General features: G+C 44.6%; 1 protein-coding gene across 1 annotated transcript in view; it reads right to left on the bottom strand.

The window, feature by feature from the left end:
• Positions 1-7,708: 7,708 nt before the first annotated feature.
• Positions 7,709-21,132, bottom strand: part of LOC143808017 (tenascin-X-like) — a 332,081-nt gene continuing 318,657 nt past the window's right edge. Inside the window, exons 41-42 of the mRNA XM_077290219.1 lie at positions 8,560-8,633; positions 7,709-8,472 (exon numbers count right to left, since the gene is read on the bottom strand). Of these exons, the coding sequence (XP_077146334.1) occupies positions 8,398-8,472; positions 8,560-8,633 (149 nt within the window). The 3' untranslated portion in view covers positions 7,709-8,397. The remainder of the gene's footprint in view (positions 8,473-8,559; positions 8,634-21,132) is intronic.

Below are 21,132 nucleotides of genomic sequence, written 5' to 3'. Positions count from 1 at the left end.
AAACTGCTTTGGCTAATGCTGTTGTAGAAAACACCCGAGAGTTAAAAGGTCTTTACGTGCCACCATTCTTGAAGAAGGGTACCTTTGTGTTCTTTGCAGTTGATAACACAGACTTTGCAGAGGATACCCCTGATGGGAAAGGAACCACACATGGAACTATTACTGCTGTATATCAGCAAGTAGATGCTGTTGGAGAACCAGTTGCACCACCCTTGAAGATAACAGATGCCCACACTTTATCTGTCACTCCATACCATGTACATATGTTGCACTGTGACAAGCCAAAAGTACAACATACCCAAAGATCAGAACACTTTGTCACAAACAAGGAAATATCAGGTTCTTCCCAACTTTCACAATTTGGATGGATTGTTGCTACTGCTGTATCCAGAATGCAGCAACTAGAGAAAGCATCGAGCAAAATTCCTGGATGGTCAGGATACAACTCACTGTTGTCCGAAAGCAAGCGATTTACCAACGTTGGAGCCTTACCACTGCTACCAGAGCTAGCACACGAGTGGTCAACCTTGCTGACTGTGATCATGCAAGCAAGTGAACTGAGGAAGTTGACTGTTGGTGAAGATCATCCCACTGTTATTTCATTTGATATGGCTCTGTATGAGAAGGTTGTCCAACTTCTAGATGCAAGACCTGATCTGAAACGCACCGTTGTTCCACGACTGGGAGAGCTACATGTTGTAATGGCTGCCCTGCGCGCTCTGGGTACCTCTACGGAGAACTCGGGTATTGATGATGCATGGATAGAAGGTGATGTGTATGGGTCTGCAACAACAAGGCAAATACTGAAATGTACCCATTACAAGCGTGCTCTTCGTGCTCACACATATACATATGTTGCTCTGTATGAACTGTTGCTGGACGAGTTCTTCATTGATAATCCAGAACTAAAACAGGTGTGTTTGATGGCAACAGAGGGAATTGAAGCTGCCTGTTCTGAGGAAAACAAGAACACAAAAAGTAAGTCAGTGAAACAAGCAAGCACTTCCCTACTAGAGGCCTTGACCACTGCTGACATAATCACAGTCTTTCAAACATGGGTGAAACAGAGATCCAAAAATGCAATGTTCAAGTCAATGATGAACTACCTACAGCGAGTGGAAACAATCCTTTTATTTGTTGCTGCAACCAGGAATGCAGACCTTGAGCTTCATCTTCAAGCCGGAGAGCAGCTCAGCAAGCTCTTCTTTGCATTTGACCGGATGAAATACAAGCGATTGTGGCCAAGGTATATCACGGACATGCATGACCTTAAAATAAATCACCCTCAAACATGGGAAGAAATGAAAGCGGGTAACATTTCAGTCACGAAAAGTGCTATCCCATTTGTATCCATTGGGGCGGACCATGCATGCGAGCATCTGAACAAGCTGATGAAAATCCATGCTGGCATAGTCGGCATCTCGAACAATGCCAATGCTCGTCAGAGATTCTTCATGGCCACACCTGAACTCTCCCGAGTTGTCAAAGAATATACCAGACAGTTTGATTTAGAACGTGACAAAACCAGAGAGCATCACGATCTTGGGCCAAGTGCAGTCAAGAAGTGTCATCATGTTATTGACAAGATTAAGGAAGCAATTTTGAAACATGGCAACCCATTTGCTGTTGTAGGTGACAAGTTGCACAATGTAATCACCCATGCCTACATCCCTGATGAGTACGTAAAAATGATCCTGAATGCAGATGAGACAGGTCAAAAGCTGTATGAAGACTATGTGTTGGCGCGAATCAATGGGGATGTTAGCCTATGGGCACCAGTAAAGAAGGAGAACAACAGGATGTTCATGTCGGCAAACAAGAAAACCACAGTAAAACTCCGAGACAAGACTGTTGATCTTAAGGAGACCAAGGACTTGTATGGAAGAATGATGGTTTTGGCAAGGTCCAACAGAGACATAAACCAGAAAGTGGCCATTGGGAACTACGAATTCACTCTGACCCCAAGAGCCTTTTTTGCTCCAGATGGTACAATGTTACCATGCCATGACAAATCAAAACTGATCAGTCTCCTTAACAAGTTGGTTATAGTAGAAACTCCACAGAAAGATCTGCAGCCAGAAGATAGGATGGACACAAGATCAGATGCTCCAAGTCGCAAGATAGCCCTGGTAGATGGAATGGTTCTTCTGCAAAAGATGGCCAAGAAACCGGCAACACTAGTGACAGTCAAAGATCTCAGTTACTGCTTCAATGACAGGCTTATGTCTCTCACAGAAAATTACGATGAAATAATCCTTGTGTTTGATACGTATAGGGAAAATTCTCTCAAGGATGCTACCAGGGATAAAAGAAGAAAAGGAAAGGCACCAATTCAGTACCAGGTCAGAGATGAAACAAACATTAATCATATTCCAATGAACAGGTTCCTTTCACATGACAAGACAAAGGCTGACCTGACCAACTATCTTGCTGCAAAGACTCTAGAGTTCAACAGTTCATCACAAAAACTGGTCATCACTTGTTCTTCAGGGTGTACCAGGAGCAACAAAAACTTAGTTTTCGACGACAACAATCACGAAGAAGCAGACACACTGTTGATCTACCAAGCTGTCTTGGCAACACAACGAAACCCACCGGATGCAAGGATGGTTTTCTTCTCCCCTGATACCGATGTACTGGTGTTGGTCATAGCTAACTATGACCTCATGCTGAAGAATACATCGATTTCAATGGTCTCTGGGATGATCGAGATAGAGCCAATAAGGCGAGTCATAGGGGCAGACAGAGCAAAGGCTTTGACAGCCTTCCATGCATTCACTGGTGCTGACACAACTGGAAGGTTCTCTCGAATTGGCAAAGCAATCTGGCTGCAAGCTTACATGAACGCAACACCAGATGTAATCAGTTCTCTGCAGATGCTTTCGACTGAAAAAGAAGTGAGCGAAACTATGTTGTCAACTCTTGCTACCTTCGTATGTTTTGCTTACTCTCCAAAAGGCATTTTTATTAAGAATATTCCCGAACTGCGATGGCATCTATTTTGCAAGCATATGGCAGAAAGTGACAGGTTACCTCCTACACTCGGAGCTCTAAAACAACATGTCCTCAGAGTCCATATCCAAGCCAGAGTGTGGGGACAAGCTAACATTGCTTTGCAGGATTCTCAGCTGGATCTCGAGAAGAATGGCTATCACAAAGGGTTGGATGGACAGTTGAAACCAACCATGACAGATGTTCTTCCAGCTCCAAAAGCAATAATCGAGATGATTAGTTGTCAATGCAAACATGACTGTTCTTCTTCAAGGTGTTCGTGCCGAAAAAATAACTTATCCTGTACCGATCTTTGTCAGTGTGACAGCGAGTGTATGAATGACGAGGACACTCAGACCAAATATGAAACTGATGATGACAGTGATGGTGGCGATATGTAAAGACACTCTGGTTGTTCAAAAGTTAAAAACATTAACTCTCTGCTTTTCGAGTTCGAAAATTTGTTCAAATATAAACCGATACAATTTGTAGTCGTATACAGAGTATTTATTTGGATACCACTGCATTTCTTAGTACTCAAAATGTATGTTTAGCTGTCAAAATTTAAGTTTTACGTTACTTACAAGCTGAGATATTAACGAAAATCGATGTAAATCAGCCATTTTGTAAAATCCAAGATGGCGGCCACTTAGGACTCGGGGCAAATGGAAACATTGTTTTTCTTATTGCTTATACCATAGCCTTTCCAAAAATGTACATATTTGAAACTCTCCAGAAAATTCCGGCAAAATTACATAGTGAACCGGACTAAAAGTAGACATGTGGGAAATGTTATTTATTAACTATTTTTCTTGACATATCTCTCTGATTTAAGGGCATAAAAATACAAAGTTTGAAAATTGCAAAATTTTAAAAATTTTCGCCATATTTCCATTTTTTTCATAAATAATCACAACTAATATCGAAGAAGTGTTACCACTATCATAAACTACAATATGTCACGAAAAAATATTCTCAGAATCAGTGGGATCCGTTAAAGTATTCCAGAGTTATAACCTCATAAAGTGACAGTGGTCAGAATTGTAAAAATTGGCTCGGTCATTATGTACCAAATTGGCTCTGTGACTAAGGGGTTAATAATATTGTTTCATATGCCACCTAGTGGTAGAATTAGTGCATTACTGTTTCCTAATTATTTTTTCAAAGCAGTAAGACTGTTATGAGTTATCATAGTGCTAACAGGCACATTAACTTCATGGCTACAATAGTGAATGATAGAAAACAGCTGACCGCACTACCAATGCAGTGGACCGTGAACACTTCAGGCTATTAAACTGCAGCTAGCCCGCAGATGTCGGGTGCTTCAGCCAGAAAGATAGCTATCGTAGATACTTGAAAGAAAAACGGCAGCACTCACCAATCTTCTATTACAGGTTCCTTTATTGTGACATTATCTTCACGGCACAGGGGTGTATATAAATGGAAATGTGGCAGCTGAACGACGGCTGTTTCGCGCCCACCTGGTGCTTCAACGGGGTGAAGTGCCAGGTGGGAGCGAAACGGCCGTCGTTCAGCTGCCACATTTCCATGTATATACACCCCTGTGCCGTGAAGATAATGTCACAATAAAGGAACCTGTAATAGAAGATTGGTGAGTGCTGCCGTTTTTCTTCTTTTAAGTAACTTCATGGCTACATCTGCATACTTTTGTGGGTCATTTCTGAGAACATCGTCAAAACTTTTGCATATTACCGATGTCATACTTACCAGACGGTAGTTGCATTGATCTACCAACTTACCCTCCTTGATAATTGGTACTCCAATCTCATGATGCCAATCTTGCTAAAATACATAAAATACATCTTAGAAGATGAGATACAGTGGTCTGTTAATTGTTTCATTAATACTTAATTTGCTCAGTCGCAGCCGTATTTCTTGTGTATAGCTATAGTGGGTGTTGAACTTTGATTTCTTCCCTGCTCATCTGACACATAGTGTTCACTGGTGAACACAAGACGTTTTATATCTTAGCTTTCCCTTTGTCCTCTATGATTATATTACTATGATCATCTTTTAAAGGTTCATTACGATTAGATTTTTTTCTCTTGATGTTAATGTATTTATATGATTTTTTGGAGTATATTTTAATGTCATTTGTTTCTCGATAGCTAGCTAACTTTACTAGAATGATTTCATTTTTATGTTTCTAATTGATATGTTTATGGACTTGGAATTCTTTTTTAGACCTCTCACTCTTCAACATTTTAAATGCCTTTTGGTTTTGTTTGGTTTTACATAACTTTTTTTTTATTATTTCTGGACAAATTATACTTTCTACAAGATTCTAGTAATATTGTATAGATTGCAAGACTAACCTCTTGCTTAAATTGATTGAATTTAGCGTTTATAAAGTTTCAGGATCTATATATTCCCCTTTATATTTCTTTATTTAACATTACAATGACATTTACCATATTATGGCTGCTGCTGCCCAAGTGCTCCGGAGCAATCAGATTTGATATTGTATCTGGTCTGCTTGACAGATCATTACCTTTATTGTTAGCACCACAGACATTTACTCATAGTGCCACACTATCACAGCTCCTCTCATTATTGTAGCTTAACACATGTGCATTGTAGCTTAACACATGTGCTTTCTACAACAAATTATAATTAAAATGTTGTGCATTATTCATATCTTATTTTGCAATTTTGAAATAAATTTGTAAAAGTTATTTATGTGAGTTTCTCCATATGATTTGCACGGGGGCCTAAAAGGCACCCATTACGTAAGAGTGTAGATTTGTGACGTCACGCATTCTAGGGTTAAAGGGGCTGTTCCACTCATGCGCTGCCAATGATGATTTCACAGTATATCCAACAGGATACATTAAATGATTTATTGAATAGGTTTGCAGAGTCAACGCGAAATACACTTTGCTTTGTAGCAACCTTATACCTCATTGTTTATTGGTTAAGACCGTATTGTGCTCTTATTTTACAGTTTTCTCTACTCCCCAATGCTCAAGGGTGGCATTGCTTCTAAAAGGAGGCTGCCATGTTTTTCTAATACTGGAAAACCCCTTTAAGATTGATTTAACAAAATGGCATACCTTCTATTTTTATTTTTCCTATTCTTTCTGAACACAGTGTAACATTGTGATTGTGACCAAATCATGGCTTTCATATGGCTTCTGAAATGTGCACCTCATCATAATCTGTAGGCAATGTTACTATCTGCAATTCATATAATCTATGACCTGGGTCTACAAATATACAACACGCTAAGCATAAAGTGCTGATGTATTCACTCTAAAATGTTTGTCAAAAACATACATACTTCCCACAACATACACACTTGGTAGCTGGGTAAAAGAAGAAGAGGTAGAGGAAGGGAACCTTGTCTTGAACTGGCATACACAAGCTCTTAGGCTGATATTAACTATGAAATTCCAGGATTAGCATTGCTGCAGCAGGATTTTGTTCCTAGTAACAGGGAAATTACTGCTGTGAGGATACATTCCCATGTACTTATGCATCATCAAACCCACAGCGGCCAGTTGTTACAGCATAGTGAATGGGATTTCAGGAAATCCCATGCCACTATGTGTCCACAGATGCCCGCGGCTCACCCGCGGAGAAGGACATGTGTCACGTCTCTCCAGACTGCAGAATGAGAATTTCTCTTGCGGATACGCTAATCTCCGCAAAAGAAATTTCACCAACAGAATGTATTGGATGCAGTGAATCTGCACATTTCAGTGAACACATGCAAATTCACTCGCATTCAATAGAAGGCAGCGATTTGAACTCAGCAAACATGCGCTATGTCCATAGTGCTGCTACTTCCGGATTGTGGGCACCTGGCCTAAGAAAGAGAGAAAAGGCAGTGAAGCAAATGGAAAGAATATATCTTGAGATGTATGCATGCCTTGAACAGTCATTTGATGGTTTATATCTCTGCACTAGATGTGAGCATGTTGTATATTTGGCAGCCCAGGTCATGGACCCATTGATTTGGAGGTGGGTACGCTTAAGACACAGAGGTAGGTATAAGGGTAATAGAAGCAGGGGCAGAGGAAAAAGTGCCAAGGAGCCTGGTCTTCAGCCAACACACCTTAGTTAATATGACTAGTTGAACGATATTTGGGAAGCGACTCCAGGAATGGGGAAAAAGAAAGGACCTTGCTGACTGTAATAGCTTGCACTCTACAGGCAAGAGTGCGAGAAGACCTTGCTGGCCATAAGAGCTTACATTCTACAGTAGTGAGAGTTACAGAGTTACTCTGGAGATGGGGCAACAACTCTGCATACAAACTGTGCTCCACTAAGAAATGTTGGTCTGTGATGGTCCAGGTACTGACCACCACTGTACAGGCTATGATAATCCACTAGATGTTATAGCTGCAGGGCACTATAGGAAAAACAGTGTGACTACACCAAAAGACATTAACGTGCTCTCTGATGCTTCAACAGTGTGGGAAATGGTGTCTCAAAGTGTTCAAGTTCACATGAAACCACAAATTTCAGGAAATACAACAGGTACATGATCATTCAAGGATTGATCCACGAATCTCTACTTAACACCTAACTTTTTCTGACGCCAATGTTTCTTGTGATTGAAGGATCCTACACCAGAGAAAAGTACTTGAATATAAACGATATGCATATGATATATCTACATGGACAGAAACAAAATACTTTAAGCTTAGATCTCTTTAATTCAGCAATTTAAAAAAATTATAAAGTTTAGTCATTTCTAAAATACAACACAATAAGTTTATTTAAAAGGAGAAATTTCACTTTTTGGAGACAATTTTTTACTTAAAAAAACTGATTATTGCAATTCGATCTAATTACATATTTTGCACCAATTGCTTTCTATGGCTTTTTGTATTACAATCTCTCTACTGTTTGTGGCAGAAAGAGTTAACTGAGAATCTTTCTATCTTTTTCTGAGCTACTACCAGCTAATTAATGACTAAACACCGCATCAAAATTGGATGTTCAGGGAGACAAACTGCATGTAAAATGACCAAAAATGCAACATTCATAAACGTGGCCAACCACTTTTGTCATAATTACAAAGGTTGAAAAAAATATAATCCATCAATGCTTTCTCTACCAGATATACATTCTCTGTTTATAACCCACTGTGCCATTTGTTGTGAGAAAAGCATCTACCCGTTTAAGTGACAGGTTCTTTTTAAAGGCATGCATGGAAATAAGTCGGCAAAGATTACTTTAACCAAAATGGTTCAGTTCATGACAAAGGTCAGTGTTGCATCAGATCCAAGGGTTCTTCAGTTTTTCACGGAAGGGCCACCTGTCTTATAAGATGTTGGCATAAAATGTGATTGATACTTTACACTTTTCCATGAGTTATTAAGACAATGCATTTTTTTCTTCAAAGTGGTTTAAAATTGTGTCCAGTATTTTAGAGAACTAAACTTTTTTGATTTGCTTCAAAACAGCTGTGACATTCTGGCCTGAGAACTGTTGCTCAATAATACGATTTAGCTAGAAAAAAATCACAGAAGATTTCTATAAGTGTTCATTCACATATCATCTGTAATAATAATAAACTGTACTAATTCTATTTCTTACCTCGTCTATGATTAGAACTTCAGATTTATCAGCACTTGATGAATATTTAAGTGTTATAATTAGGCTGTTGGCATCTGCGAAATAAAAGTAATAAAACTGAGTGTGAAAGACAAAATTTTAAAGCACTAGTTTTTTGAGTGTAAGCTGAAACTAGAATTTTTATGAAAAATAATAGAGAAATGCAAAATAAGTTTATGCAGATACATATTAGTCAGATATGAATCCAGTGGTGCTCACCAAGGAGCTTAAAGAAATGATCAACTGCTGTACTCAAAGAATGAGTTATTTGCAGGCCAGGACTAGTCATATGCCACACTGGGCAAATTCCTGGTGGGCTGTGCAGCCCAAAATAAAAGTGAACCACTTGCTGTCACCTTCCCTTCTATTTCTCTCAGCTAGAACACAAGGTCTTGCTTTGGTCTGTGAGGCTGGCCAGCAGGACATTCTGTGGGGGGAAAGCTGGAACGGTATCACCTTCCACCCTCCTTTTATCACCTGTGTGTGTCCATGACCTATGTTTTGTGACGTCAGATAATCTGCTATCTGGTTATGTGTAGTAAAGAGACTCCAAACAGCTGCATTGTGACCCAGTATGTGAGGAGTGGACCTTTACAGAAACCTTTTCAGAAGGAGCAATTTCTTGCAGTTAATTGGCATAGAAGTGTGACAACTTAGTAGCATTAAAGGTGTGGTTTAACTTTTCAGTCAAGTAGGAACTCCAACTCGAACATTCCCATAAAAACTTTTAAATTTTATTGAAAAATTTCTTTAAGCTAAGTCATCAATCAGCATAAAAATCACAACCCCCCCAGTATGGGAAGAATGGTGTGGGCAGACGCGTTTCAAACCTTGCAGTTCTTAGTCTTTGCGTCTGACTTTTGACCCTACTATTACATTTTCTACTGTTTTTTTTTTTTTAATTATTACAGGAAGGGGTTAAAATGGGAGCCATAGTAGAAGAATTGTCAGAAGATTTGATGGTCCATTGTCCTATAATATCTATATTACATTCTCTTCCAAAAACCATAAGGCTAAATTTCCCCCTCCCTCACGTTCCATAGTGGCAGGAATTGGTAATTTAGGTGAGCTTATGGCTAAATTTATATCTACAACCTCTGGTTAAAAAAAATCCCCAGCTACTTGATGGATACAAAACATGTTATATCCTCCTTGGATGGTTCTGTTTGGCCAGAACATAGTTTATGTCTTTCTTGTGATGTAGTTGGACTATATCCTAGTACACCACATAGGCTAACCTTGGAATTGCTGGCTACTTTTTTGAAAATATGTAGCAACTACACACCAGCTATATTGAGAGATAAATAATAGATAGATAAATAGTTCATAAATAGATAGATACGATAGATAGATAGATAGATAGATAGATAGATAGATAGATAGATAATACCAAGCCCGATGTTTAGTATATCTATGTATCTATCGATATATCTACCTATAAATATATCTATAGATACTGTTAGGGTTGGCGGAACGCACCGAATATATTTATTAGATGGGATTGGTGCGTTCGCAACCCGGGATCCACCGTGCAGGAAAGAACCTGCTGCTAAGTAATTGGCGGCACTATATGGCGGCATGAACCAGCTCTGTTAGCTTCACAGAGCGGCCGAGAAAGCAAAGCTCTGTGCCCTGTTAGACTTTCACAGAGGCACAGGCTAACTACCCAAATGAGAGCAGTCAGTGGTCATGCATGCACACAAAACTCCTCACCGGAGGTGCCAGCGTTCTAGGGGCTTATTTCAGCCAGGTCCCTGAATACACACAAACACAATCTCCTCGCCGGAGGTGCCGGCATTCTAGGGGCTTATTTCAGCCGGGTCCCTGAACACATACAAACACATGACCACACTGGTGCAAAGCACATAACTTTGGAAGATACTAGCACATGGCCGTGCAGCCATGCGAGCCATAAATAGCTGCAGCACGTACAGGACCTTCCTAGAAGGACCAATGAGAGACTGCTACAGAGCCTGCGCACCTACAGGACCTTCCTAGAAGGACCAATAGATTTGGCTGCAGTACCTGAGCATGTGACCCTTGATCTCCACTGAGAGATCTTACCCTGGGCATTCTCAGTGTGTGCAAAGCAGGACTTAAGGTACCGTCACACTAAACGATATCGCTAGCGATCCGTGACGTTGCAGCGTCCTGGATAGCGATATCGTTGTGTTTGACATGCAGCAGCGATCATGATCCTGCTGTGATATCGCTGGTCGTTGATTAAAGTTCAGAACTTTATTTGTTCGTCAGATCGCCGTGTATCGTTGTGTTTGACAGCAAAAGCAACGATACCAGCGATGTTTTACAATGGTAACCAGGGTAAATATCGGGTTACAAAGCGCAGGGCCGCGCTTAGTAACCCGATGTTTACCCTGGTTACCAGTGTAAAATGTAAAAAAAACAAACAGTACATACTCACCTTCGCGTCCCCCGCCGTCCGCTTCCTGCACTGACTGAGCGCCGGCCGTAAAGTGAAAGCACAGCACAGCGGTGACGTCACCGCTCTGCTGTTAGGGCCGACACTCAGTCAGTGCAGGAAGCGGACGCCGGGGGACGCGAAGGTGAGTATGTACTGTTTGTTTTTTTACATTTTACACTGGTAACCAGGGTAAACATCGGGTTACTAAGCGCGGCCCTGCGCTTAGCAACCCGATGTTTACCCTGGTTACCCAAGGACCTCGTCATCGTTGGTCGCTGGAGAGCGGTCTGTGTGACAGCTCTCCAGCGACCAAACAGCGACGCTGCAGCGATCGGCACCGTTGTCTGTATCGCTGCAGCGTCGCTTAGTGTGACGGTACCTTTAGTTCCAGAAAAGACTGCTCGCCGCAGATCAGTGCAGGGTACAATACCAGAGCCTGGAGAGGCAGCAGTAACCCTTTGCACAGTATCAGTCATAGTTAGACGCTGGGACCGACGTCTCCGCTGAGCAGGCTCCACTGCGGCCGATGCAGAATGGGAGACCGCAGCAGACACGGATCGAGATTCCCCCTGTGCAGCAGAGGAAACTCAACTCCTAACATTACCCCCCCTCCTAGGGCCCCCCCCTCCTTGAACCTCGCTACACTCAAAGGCTGCAGTGAGCAGCGGAGCCCGAATGTGTTCCACAGGCTCCCAGGTTCTATCCTCTGGACCGTGACCCTTCCAGTCCACCAGATAAAATTTCTTGCCACGTACCACCTTGCACCCCATGATAGCATTCACCTCAAACTCATCCGTGGATGAACCCGATGTCCCGGCAGATGACTCAGAAAACCGGGACAAATGAACGGGCTTTAAGAGGGAAACGTGAAAAGTATCGGTGATACCAAGGCGTGGAGGAATAGCCAAACAGTAGACCACAGGGTTGACCTGTTCCAGAACCTTGAACGGGCCAATGTAGCGAGGTGCAAACTTAGTGGACTCAACTCGCAGCCTGATGTTACGGGCGGAGAGCCACAGTAAGTCGTCAGGAGCAAAGGTCGGAGCGGGGCGCCAGTGTGTTTCAGCCGAAACCCTCATTCTCTCCTTGGAGGTCCAGATGGCATCCTGTGTTCAGTCCCAGATGTCACGTGCCTCCACCGCCCAGTCTGCCACCCTAGAATCGGTGGATGACACGGGCATGGGCACAGGGACACGCGGATGCTGGCCGTAATTAAGGAGAAAAGGAGTCTGACCAGTGGAATCGGCTACGGCGTTGTTCAAGGCAAATTCCGCCCAAGGTAGCAAAGATGCCCAGTCATCCTGCCTAGCAGAGACAAAATGTCGCAAGTATGTCACCAGAGTCTGGTTGGTTCTCACTACCAACCCATTCGTCTCAGGATGATATGCAGAGGAGAGATTCAGCTCTATGCTGAGTAAACGGCAGAGCTCTCTCCAAAACCGAGACGCAAACTGGGGACCCCGGTCACTGACAATTTTATCAGGCATTCCATGTAAGCGGAAAATATGTTTTATAAACAACGCCTCCAAGGCCTGTGCAGAAGTTAACCGTGGAAGCGGCACCAAATGCACCATCTTAGAAAAATGATCGGTGACTACCCAGATAATGGTGCAGCTACGAGACTTGGGTAAGCCCACCACGAAGTCCATCCCGACCATCTCCCAGGGCCTGTCTGCCACCGGCATGAGGTAAAGTAACCCAGCAGGCCATTGCCGAGGAGACTGATTTTGGGCGCAGGAGACACACGCCCGAATATAGTCCCCGAGGTCACTGGCCATATGCGGCCACCAGTACGTCCTCGCCAAAAGCTCAGATGTCCTCTTAGTCCCAAAATGTCCACCCACTCTGGACGCGTGAGCCCAATAGAAAACCTCCGGTCGTAAATTCGGTGGTACAAAAGTCTTGCCTGGGGGGCGGACTCTAGCGAAACCGGAGCCACAGTTCTCAGGCTCTCAGAAGGGACAATAAGCCGAGGCTCCTCCTCCTCCTCAAATGACACTACGGAGCGGGAGAGAGCGTCAGCATGAATGTTCTTCTCCCCAGAGAGAAAATGGAGAGTAAAATGGAACCGGGAGAAGAACAGGGACCATCTAGCCTGGCAAGAATTCAGCCGCTGGGCCGTCTGTACATATACCAAGTTCTTGTGGTCAGTGAACACTTGGAAGGGAAAGCGAGCTCCCTCCAAGAGGTGTCTCCACTCTGAAAAAGCCAACTTCATGGCTAGCAACTCCCTGTCCCCGATGGAATAATTCCTCTCCGCTGGTGTGAAGGTCTTGGAGAAGAAGAAGCAAGGATGCTTTTGACCTTGAGCATCCTTTTGGAAAAGGACTGCTCCAGCACCAACGGATGAGGCATCCACCTCCAAGATAAATGGCTTGTCTACATCGGGGCGATGTAGGATGGGAGCGCTAGCGAAGTGTGACTTAATCGAGAGAAAGGCCTTGGAGACCTCCTCTGACCACAACTTGGGATTTGCTCCCTTCTTGGTGAGGGCTACCAAGGGAGCTACCAAAGTTGAGAAGTGTGGAATGAACTGGCGATAGTAGTTAATGAACCCCATAAAGCGCTGCTCCACTTTAAGAGAATGGGGTTCCTGCCAGTCCATCACAGCCTGTAGCTTGGCAGGATCCATAGCCAAACCCTGGGCAGAGATGATATAACCAAGGAAAGGCAAGGACTCCTGCTCAAACACACACTTCTCCAACTTGGCGTAGAGGGAGTTTGCCCGTAAGAGGTCGAAGACTCTGCGAACATCTCTCCAATGGGAGTCAATATCTGGAGAGTAGATGAGAATATCATCCAGATAGACTACAACCAAGGTGGTGAGCATATCCCGGAAAATGTCATTCACAAAGTCTTGGAAAATGGCTGGAGCATTACAGAGCCCGAAGGGCATCACCAGGTATTCATAGTGCCCATCCCTGGTGTTAAAACCCGTCTTCCATTCGTCCCCCTCACGGATGCGAATCAGGTTATAGGCACCCCGCAGATCTAATTTTGTAAATACCCTTGCTCCCCGTAGCCTATCAAAAAGCTCAGATATCAGGGGTAATGGGTACTTGTTCTTAACGGTGATGGCGTTAAGACCCCTGTAGTCTATGCATGGACGTAAGTCTCCAGTCTTCTTCTGTACGAAGAAGAACCCAGCCCCTGCATGTGACACTGACTTCCTAATAAATCCTCTTGCCAGATTCTCTTGGATGTACTGAGACATTGCCTCCGTCTCCGGGAGAGATAACGGATAAACTCGACCCCGGGGAGGCTCAGCACCAGGCAAGAGGTCAATAGGACAGACATAGGGGCGGTGAGGCGGAAGGGTCTCTGCAGCCCTTTTGGAGAACACGTCTGCATAGGGCCAATAGTGCTTGGGGAGAGAGGAAAGATCTGCGGGTACCTGTGTTGTAGCAACCTGAACGCACTCCCTCTGACATCTACCCTCGCAGGATTTACTCCATCCCAAAATTCTCCCTGAGGACCACTCTATATGAGGAGAATGATAGCGTAGCCATGGTATCCCCAACAGGACCTCATCAATTCCCTCAGGAATGACTAATAGGGAGATAATCTCCTGATGTGATGGAGACACAGAAAACGTGATAGGAATGGTTTGGTGGGTAATCTGTGAGGGTAGTGTCGACCCATTTACCACTCGAACGGTTACTGGTTTGGCGAGCATAACCAGGGGTATTGCGTGACGCTGGGCGAAAGCGGATGACCTAAAATTACCCTCCACCCCAGAGTCCACGCATAGCTCTACCATAAGAGTGGATGGGCCTAAGGTAATTGTCCCCTTGAAGGACAACTTTGAGGCAAACGTCGCCGTGTCTAGTGTACCTCCTCCAACTGCCACTAGACGCTGATGTTTCCCCGACCGATGAGGACACTTGGAGGCAAGATGTCCTGACTGCCGGCAAACATGACAGACCTTATGTGCACGAGCGGACTGGGACTTGGATCCCGCTCGTGTCACCTCTATGGCCTCATGTGACTCGGACGCCTGGACTGGAGATTCCAGAGGTCTGGCGAAGGTGGGAGCCAGCCGAAACCTCTGCCTACACTGGACTCGCTCCAACCTTCACACGTGAAAATGAAGGTCTGTGCGAGTTGATACAGCTATGAGCTCCTCCAGTGTGGCAGGAATCTCCCTAGTAGCCAAAGTGTCCTTCACATGGTCAGCCAGCCCTCTCCAAAATACGGGAATGAGGGTTTTATCTGGCCATTCCAACTCAGACGCTAATGTCCGGAAGAAAAACGCAAAATGGCTGACCATGGTTGAACCCTGAGTCAAAGCCAGCAGTTGGAGCGCTGTATCATGGGTGACTTGAGATCCTACAAAGACCTGTTTCAGAGTGTCCAGAAACCAAGGAACACTCCGCACCACATGATCGTTGCACTCCTGTCCGATAAGAGAGAGATTATGAATCCCACCTTTGCCCGCTCTGTGGGAAAACGTGCAGCCAGGAGCTCGAGGTGTATACCACACTGGCTCACGAAACCCCTACAGGACTTAATATCCCCAGAGTATCTCTCAGGCAATGGGAGGTGAGGTAAGGTCAGAACAGAGGTGGCAGTGGGTAAAGCTGCTGCAGCCACGCAAGCAGCCTGAACAGCTATTGCGGTAACATCCACCGCCGAGGTTGAACGCTCAGGAGATGTCAACCGGCCCTCCAGCAGCTGGATGTACCCCTGCAATCGCTGTTCATCTGCCATTACTTAGCCAGATCCTGGCGCTAGTATACTGTTAGGGTTGGCGGAACGCACAAATATATTTATTAGATGGGATTGGTGCATTCGCAACCCGGGATCCACCGTGCAGGAAAGAACCTGCTGCTAAGTAATTGGCGGCACTATATGGCGGTATGAACCAGCTCTGTTAGCTTCACAGAGCGGCCGAGAAAGCAAAGTTCTGTGCCCTGTTAGACTTTCACAGAGGCACAGGCTAACTACCCAAATGAGAGCAGTCAGTGGTCATGCATGCACACAAAACTCCTCGCCGGAGGTGCCAGCGTTCTAGGGGCTTATTTCAGCCGGGTCCCTGAACACATACAAACACATGACCACACTGGCGCAAAACACATAACTTAGGGAGATACTAGCGCATGGCCGTGCGGCCATGCGAGCCTTAAATAGCTGCAGCACATACAGGACCTTCCTAGAAGGACCAATAGATTTGGCTGCAGTACCTGAGCATGTGACCCTTGATCTCCACTGAGAGATCTTACCCTGGGCCTGCTCAGTGTGTGCAAAGCAGGACTTAGTCCCAGAAAAGCCTTCTCGCCGCAGATCAGTGCAGGGTAGAATAGCAGAGCCTGGAGAGGCAGCAGTAACCCTTTGCACAGTATCAGTCATAGTGAGACGCTGGGACCGACATCTCTGCTGAGCAGGCTCCACTGCGGCCGATGCAGAATGGGAGACCGCAGCAGACAAGGATCAAGATTCCCCCTGTGCCGCAGAGGAAACTCGACTCCTAACAGATAGACTATCCATCTATCTATATAAGCATCTAAGGGGTACATCCATCTGTTTGTCTGTCTTTCTGTCTGTAACGGAAATCCCACGTCACTGATTGCAATCAGCGACAGGCTTAGTCCAGCAAGGAATTTGACCCTTCCCTACTCTCCTCCAGCCAGTGCCCCCTCCAGTGTGTCGCCCCACCCCATGCCAACTTTTTACTATTGATGCTGGCTATGCAGCATCAATAGTAAAAAGATCTAATGTTAAAAATAATTAAAATATAAAAAATCATGTTATTCTGACCTTCCGTCGCCTCTGCAGCTTTCCCGCTCCTCCCGATGCTCTTGGCAGCTTCCGCTCCCAGAGATGCATTGCGAAATTACCCAGATGACTTAGCGTTCTTGCGAGGCCGCTAAGTCATCTGGGTAATTTCGCAATGCATCTCTGGGAAGGGAAGCTGCCGGCCGCATCGTGAGGAGCAGGATAGCTTCGGTGGATGATGGAAGGTGAGTATATAAATATTTTTTATTTTAATTCTTTTTATCACAGGGATATGGTGCCCACACTGCTGTATACTACGTGGGCTGTGTTATATATTACGTTGGCTGTGCTATATACTACGTGGCCTGTGTTATATACTACGTGGGCTGTGTTATATACTGTGTGGCTGCTATATACTACGTGGCTGCTATATACTATGTGGCTGTACTATCTACTGCATGGGCTGTGTTATATACTACATGGCCTGTGCTATATATTACATGGCCTGTGGTATATACTACATCGCTGTGCTATATACTATGTGACTGTGCTATATACTACGTGGACTGTGTTAAATACTACATTGCTCTGCTATATACTACATGGCTGTGCTATATACTACTTGGCTGCTATATACTACATGGCTGTGCTATATACTACGTGGCCGGCAGCGACCAATCAGCGATATTGGAGCAGAATTTAACCCCCACTCACAGCATGAAGTACATACATACATATTCTAGAATACCAAATGCGTTAGAATCGAGCCACCATCTACTATATATCTAATCGTCTAAGGGTCTGTTTGTCTGTAACGGAAATCCCGCATCACTGATTGGTCGCGGGCGGCTGGCGCGACCAATCAGCGACAGGTGCAGTCCGGCCACGAATTGGCGTGGGCTTTAAACCACGCTTCGCTGATTGCACGTGCCCGGCCGGCTGCGACAAATCAGCGATATTGCAGCAAGATTTAAACACCGCTTTGTAAATAAACTATATACATATTCTAGAATACCCGATGCATTAGTATCGGGCCACCATCTAGTAGATATGTAATAGCAAGGCCGATATTTATTAATGAACATTTAATTTAAAAAAAACGGGGAAAAAAATGGCGTGGGCTCCCGCGTAATTTTCTGCACCAGAGGGGGAAAGCCGATGGCCGGGGGCCAATATTTGTAGCCTGGGAAGGGAGTAATACCTATGGCCCCTCTCTAGGCTATGAATATCAGCCCACAGCTGTCTGCGTCACCTTTACTGGCTATTAAATTAAGGGGACTCCCCCCAAAAAATGACTGGGGTCCCCTTATATTTTATAGCCAGAAAGGCTACACAGACAGCTGCGGGCTGATATTCATAGCCTAGAGAGGGGCCATGGTTATTGGCCCCCCCAGCTACAAATACCAGCCCCCAGCCACCCCTGAAATGGCGCATCTGTAAGATGCACCAATTCTGGCACTTAGCCCCTCTCTTCCCACTCCCCTGTAGAGGTGGGATATGGGGTAATAAGGGGTTAATGTCACCTTGCTACTGTAAGGTGACATTAAGCCTGGTTAGTAATGGAGAGGCGTCAGTAAGACGCCTATCCATTATTAATCCTAGAGTAGTGAAAGGGTTAAAAAATAAAGACACAGCCAGAAAAAAGTATTTTAATATTCTTAATTTAACCATACTTACCATACTCAATCGCCTGCAAAAAAATTAAAATAAACCAACCGTATTCTACCTGTCCGCCGTAGTCCAATTAATAACGAATGTCCCACGACGATATCCCCTATAGAACAGTGACATCGGGTGATGTCACTGCTCTATAGGCCCTCCAGTGACACACTGTCAGGAGAAAATGGCTCCTGCTGTGTATCACTGAGGTTACCTTACTTCAGGGTCTCACCTTATGGCAAAAGCTGCATGGGAATTTTCCCACACAGCAGTGCCACAAGTGAAACTAGGGACTATTTTTCACAGGAATAGATTGCTGAAGGATACCTTCTGTCATTGTATTTCTGGAGCCCCTGGAGAGCAGTCACATCAGCTGATGTGGCTGCTCTCCACGGGAGATCGTCGTGGGACACTCGTTTTAATTGGATATCTGTGGACTCAGGGAGTATAGTCTTTGTTTATCATTTTAATATTTTTTTACAGGTGACTGGCTTCAGGGATCAAGGTGACAAGGTGATGGTGAGTATGTACACTATGTTTAATGTAATGTATATCTATATGTATGTAGTGTATGTATGTGTTGTATGGTGTATGTTGCATGTTGTATGTTGTATGGTGCATGTCGCATGTCGCATGGTGCATATATGGTCGCATGGTGCCATATTTCACATGGTGCATGTCGCATGGTGCATGTCACATGGTTCATGCTGTATGTCGCATGTTGCATGTCACATGGTGCATGTTGTATGCCGCATGGTGCATGTTGTATGTCGCATCGTACATACTGTATGTTGCATGTCGCATGGTGCATGTTGAATGTCGCATGTTGCATGTCGCATGTTGTATGTTGCATTGTACATGTTGTATGTCACATGTTGCATGGTGCATGTTGTATGTCGCATGGTGCATGTCGCATGGTGCATGTTGTATGTCGCATGGTGCATGTTGCATGTCGTATGTCGCATGTTGTATGTTGCATGGTGCATGTCGCAAGGTGCATGTTGTATGTCGCATGGTACATGTTGTATGTTGCATGTCGCATGGTGCATGTTGTATGTCGCATGTTGTATGTCGCATGGTGCATGTTGTATGTCGCATGTCGCCTGGTGCATGTTGTATGTAGCATGGTGCATGGTGTATGTTGCATAGTGTATGGTGTATGTTGTGTGTTGTATGTGCACAGTAGGGTTGAGCGACTTTTATTTTTATAGGATCGGGTCGGGTTTCACGAAACCCGACTTTCTCAAAAGTCGGGTCGAGTGAAATCGGCCGATCCTATAAAAAAGTCGGGGTTGGGGTCGGCCGAAACACAAAACCCAATGCAGTGCAATGGGATACTATGGTTCCCAGGGTCTGAAGGAGAGGAAACTCTCCTTCAGGCCCTGGGATCCATATTTAAGTGTAAAATAAAGAATTAAAATAAAAATATTGATATACTCACCTCTCTGACGCAGCCTGGACATCCCTGCTGACCGCTCAGCGACCAATCACAAGCCGTGACGTAATTCTCATGGCCTAAATTCCTAGAATGAGGAATTTAGGACCTGAGAATTACGTCACGGCTTGTTGTGATTGGTCGCTGAGCGGTCACGTGGGCCGCTGCGACCAATCACAAGCCGTGACGTCATCGAAAGGTCTTTCAAGCGCCATTCTTAGGAACGGAAGATGCCGGTTACCAGCGGGGATGTCCAGGCTGCGTCGGAGAGGTGAGTATATCAATATTTTTTATTTTAATTCTTTATTTTACACTTAAATGTGGATTCCGATACCGATTTCCGATATCGCAAACATATCGGAACTCGGTATCGGAATTCCGATACCAGATCCAGAAGATCGCCGACCTCATGGCCGACCCCACACAGGGGTCGGGTCGGGTTTCATGAAACCCGACTTTGCCAAAAGTCGGCGACTTCTGAAAATGTCCGACCCGTTTCGCTCAACCCTAGTGCACAGTCTAGATGAGTCCAGCTCTGCTACATCTGGATGCCTGACATCCAGATGTAGCAGAGCCTGTAGATGATTGCCGGTGATAACTCTCCAGCGATCACCTACACTGCAGCGTTCTCACAATCAGCTGATCAGCTGTTTGTGAGAACCAGACTAGTGACCGGAGATAACTCCCGGTTACGTGCACGGCAGTTCTCACGATAAGATAAGTTATCGCGAGAACTGCAGTGGACGAGGGACTTCTGACGGCGGGACAGGTGAGCCGACAGACATGCGTAGTAAGCTGCATTTACGCAGATACTACGCATGTGACTAATCATTAGATGCGGTTTTACCGCATCTAATGATTGTGTATGGTAAATTTACGTTGTGGCGACGGAGCGTCGCCGCATTGTAAAAATACATGCTGCATTCTGAAAAGACGCGCCGCATGTCCGTTTATGCGGGTCTGCCGCCTGCGTGCTTTACCGCATAGTGGAGACGGGATTTCATGAAATCCCCTCCACTATGCTGTAACATCTGGATGCTGCGTGTTTGATGCTGCGGCTCTATGCAGCATCAAACACGCAGCGTTTCCTGAACGTGGAAACATACCCTAAAAGAGAAAACTTGGCTTCATTCAGTGGGCTTCTATAAAGGTGGACACACCGCACATGCACATGCTGCGATTATGTTGAGAGTGCCAGGGAATTCAACTCCATGGTAACTAACAAACCCTATAAAATAAAGTAATTTATAAATTGTAGCACCACATATGTGGTGTATGTAATAACTTGTTTAATATGCAAAATTCAATTCCTGGGATGTACAAC

Source organism: Ranitomeya variabilis, chromosome 2, assembly GCF_051348905.1.
Source record: "Ranitomeya variabilis isolate aRanVar5 chromosome 2, aRanVar5.hap1, whole genome shotgun sequence".
In the NCBI taxonomy this organism is placed as follows: Eukaryota; Metazoa; Chordata; class Amphibia; order Anura; family Dendrobatidae; genus Ranitomeya; species Ranitomeya variabilis.
This window is presented reverse-complemented; position numbering and strand designations above follow the sequence as displayed.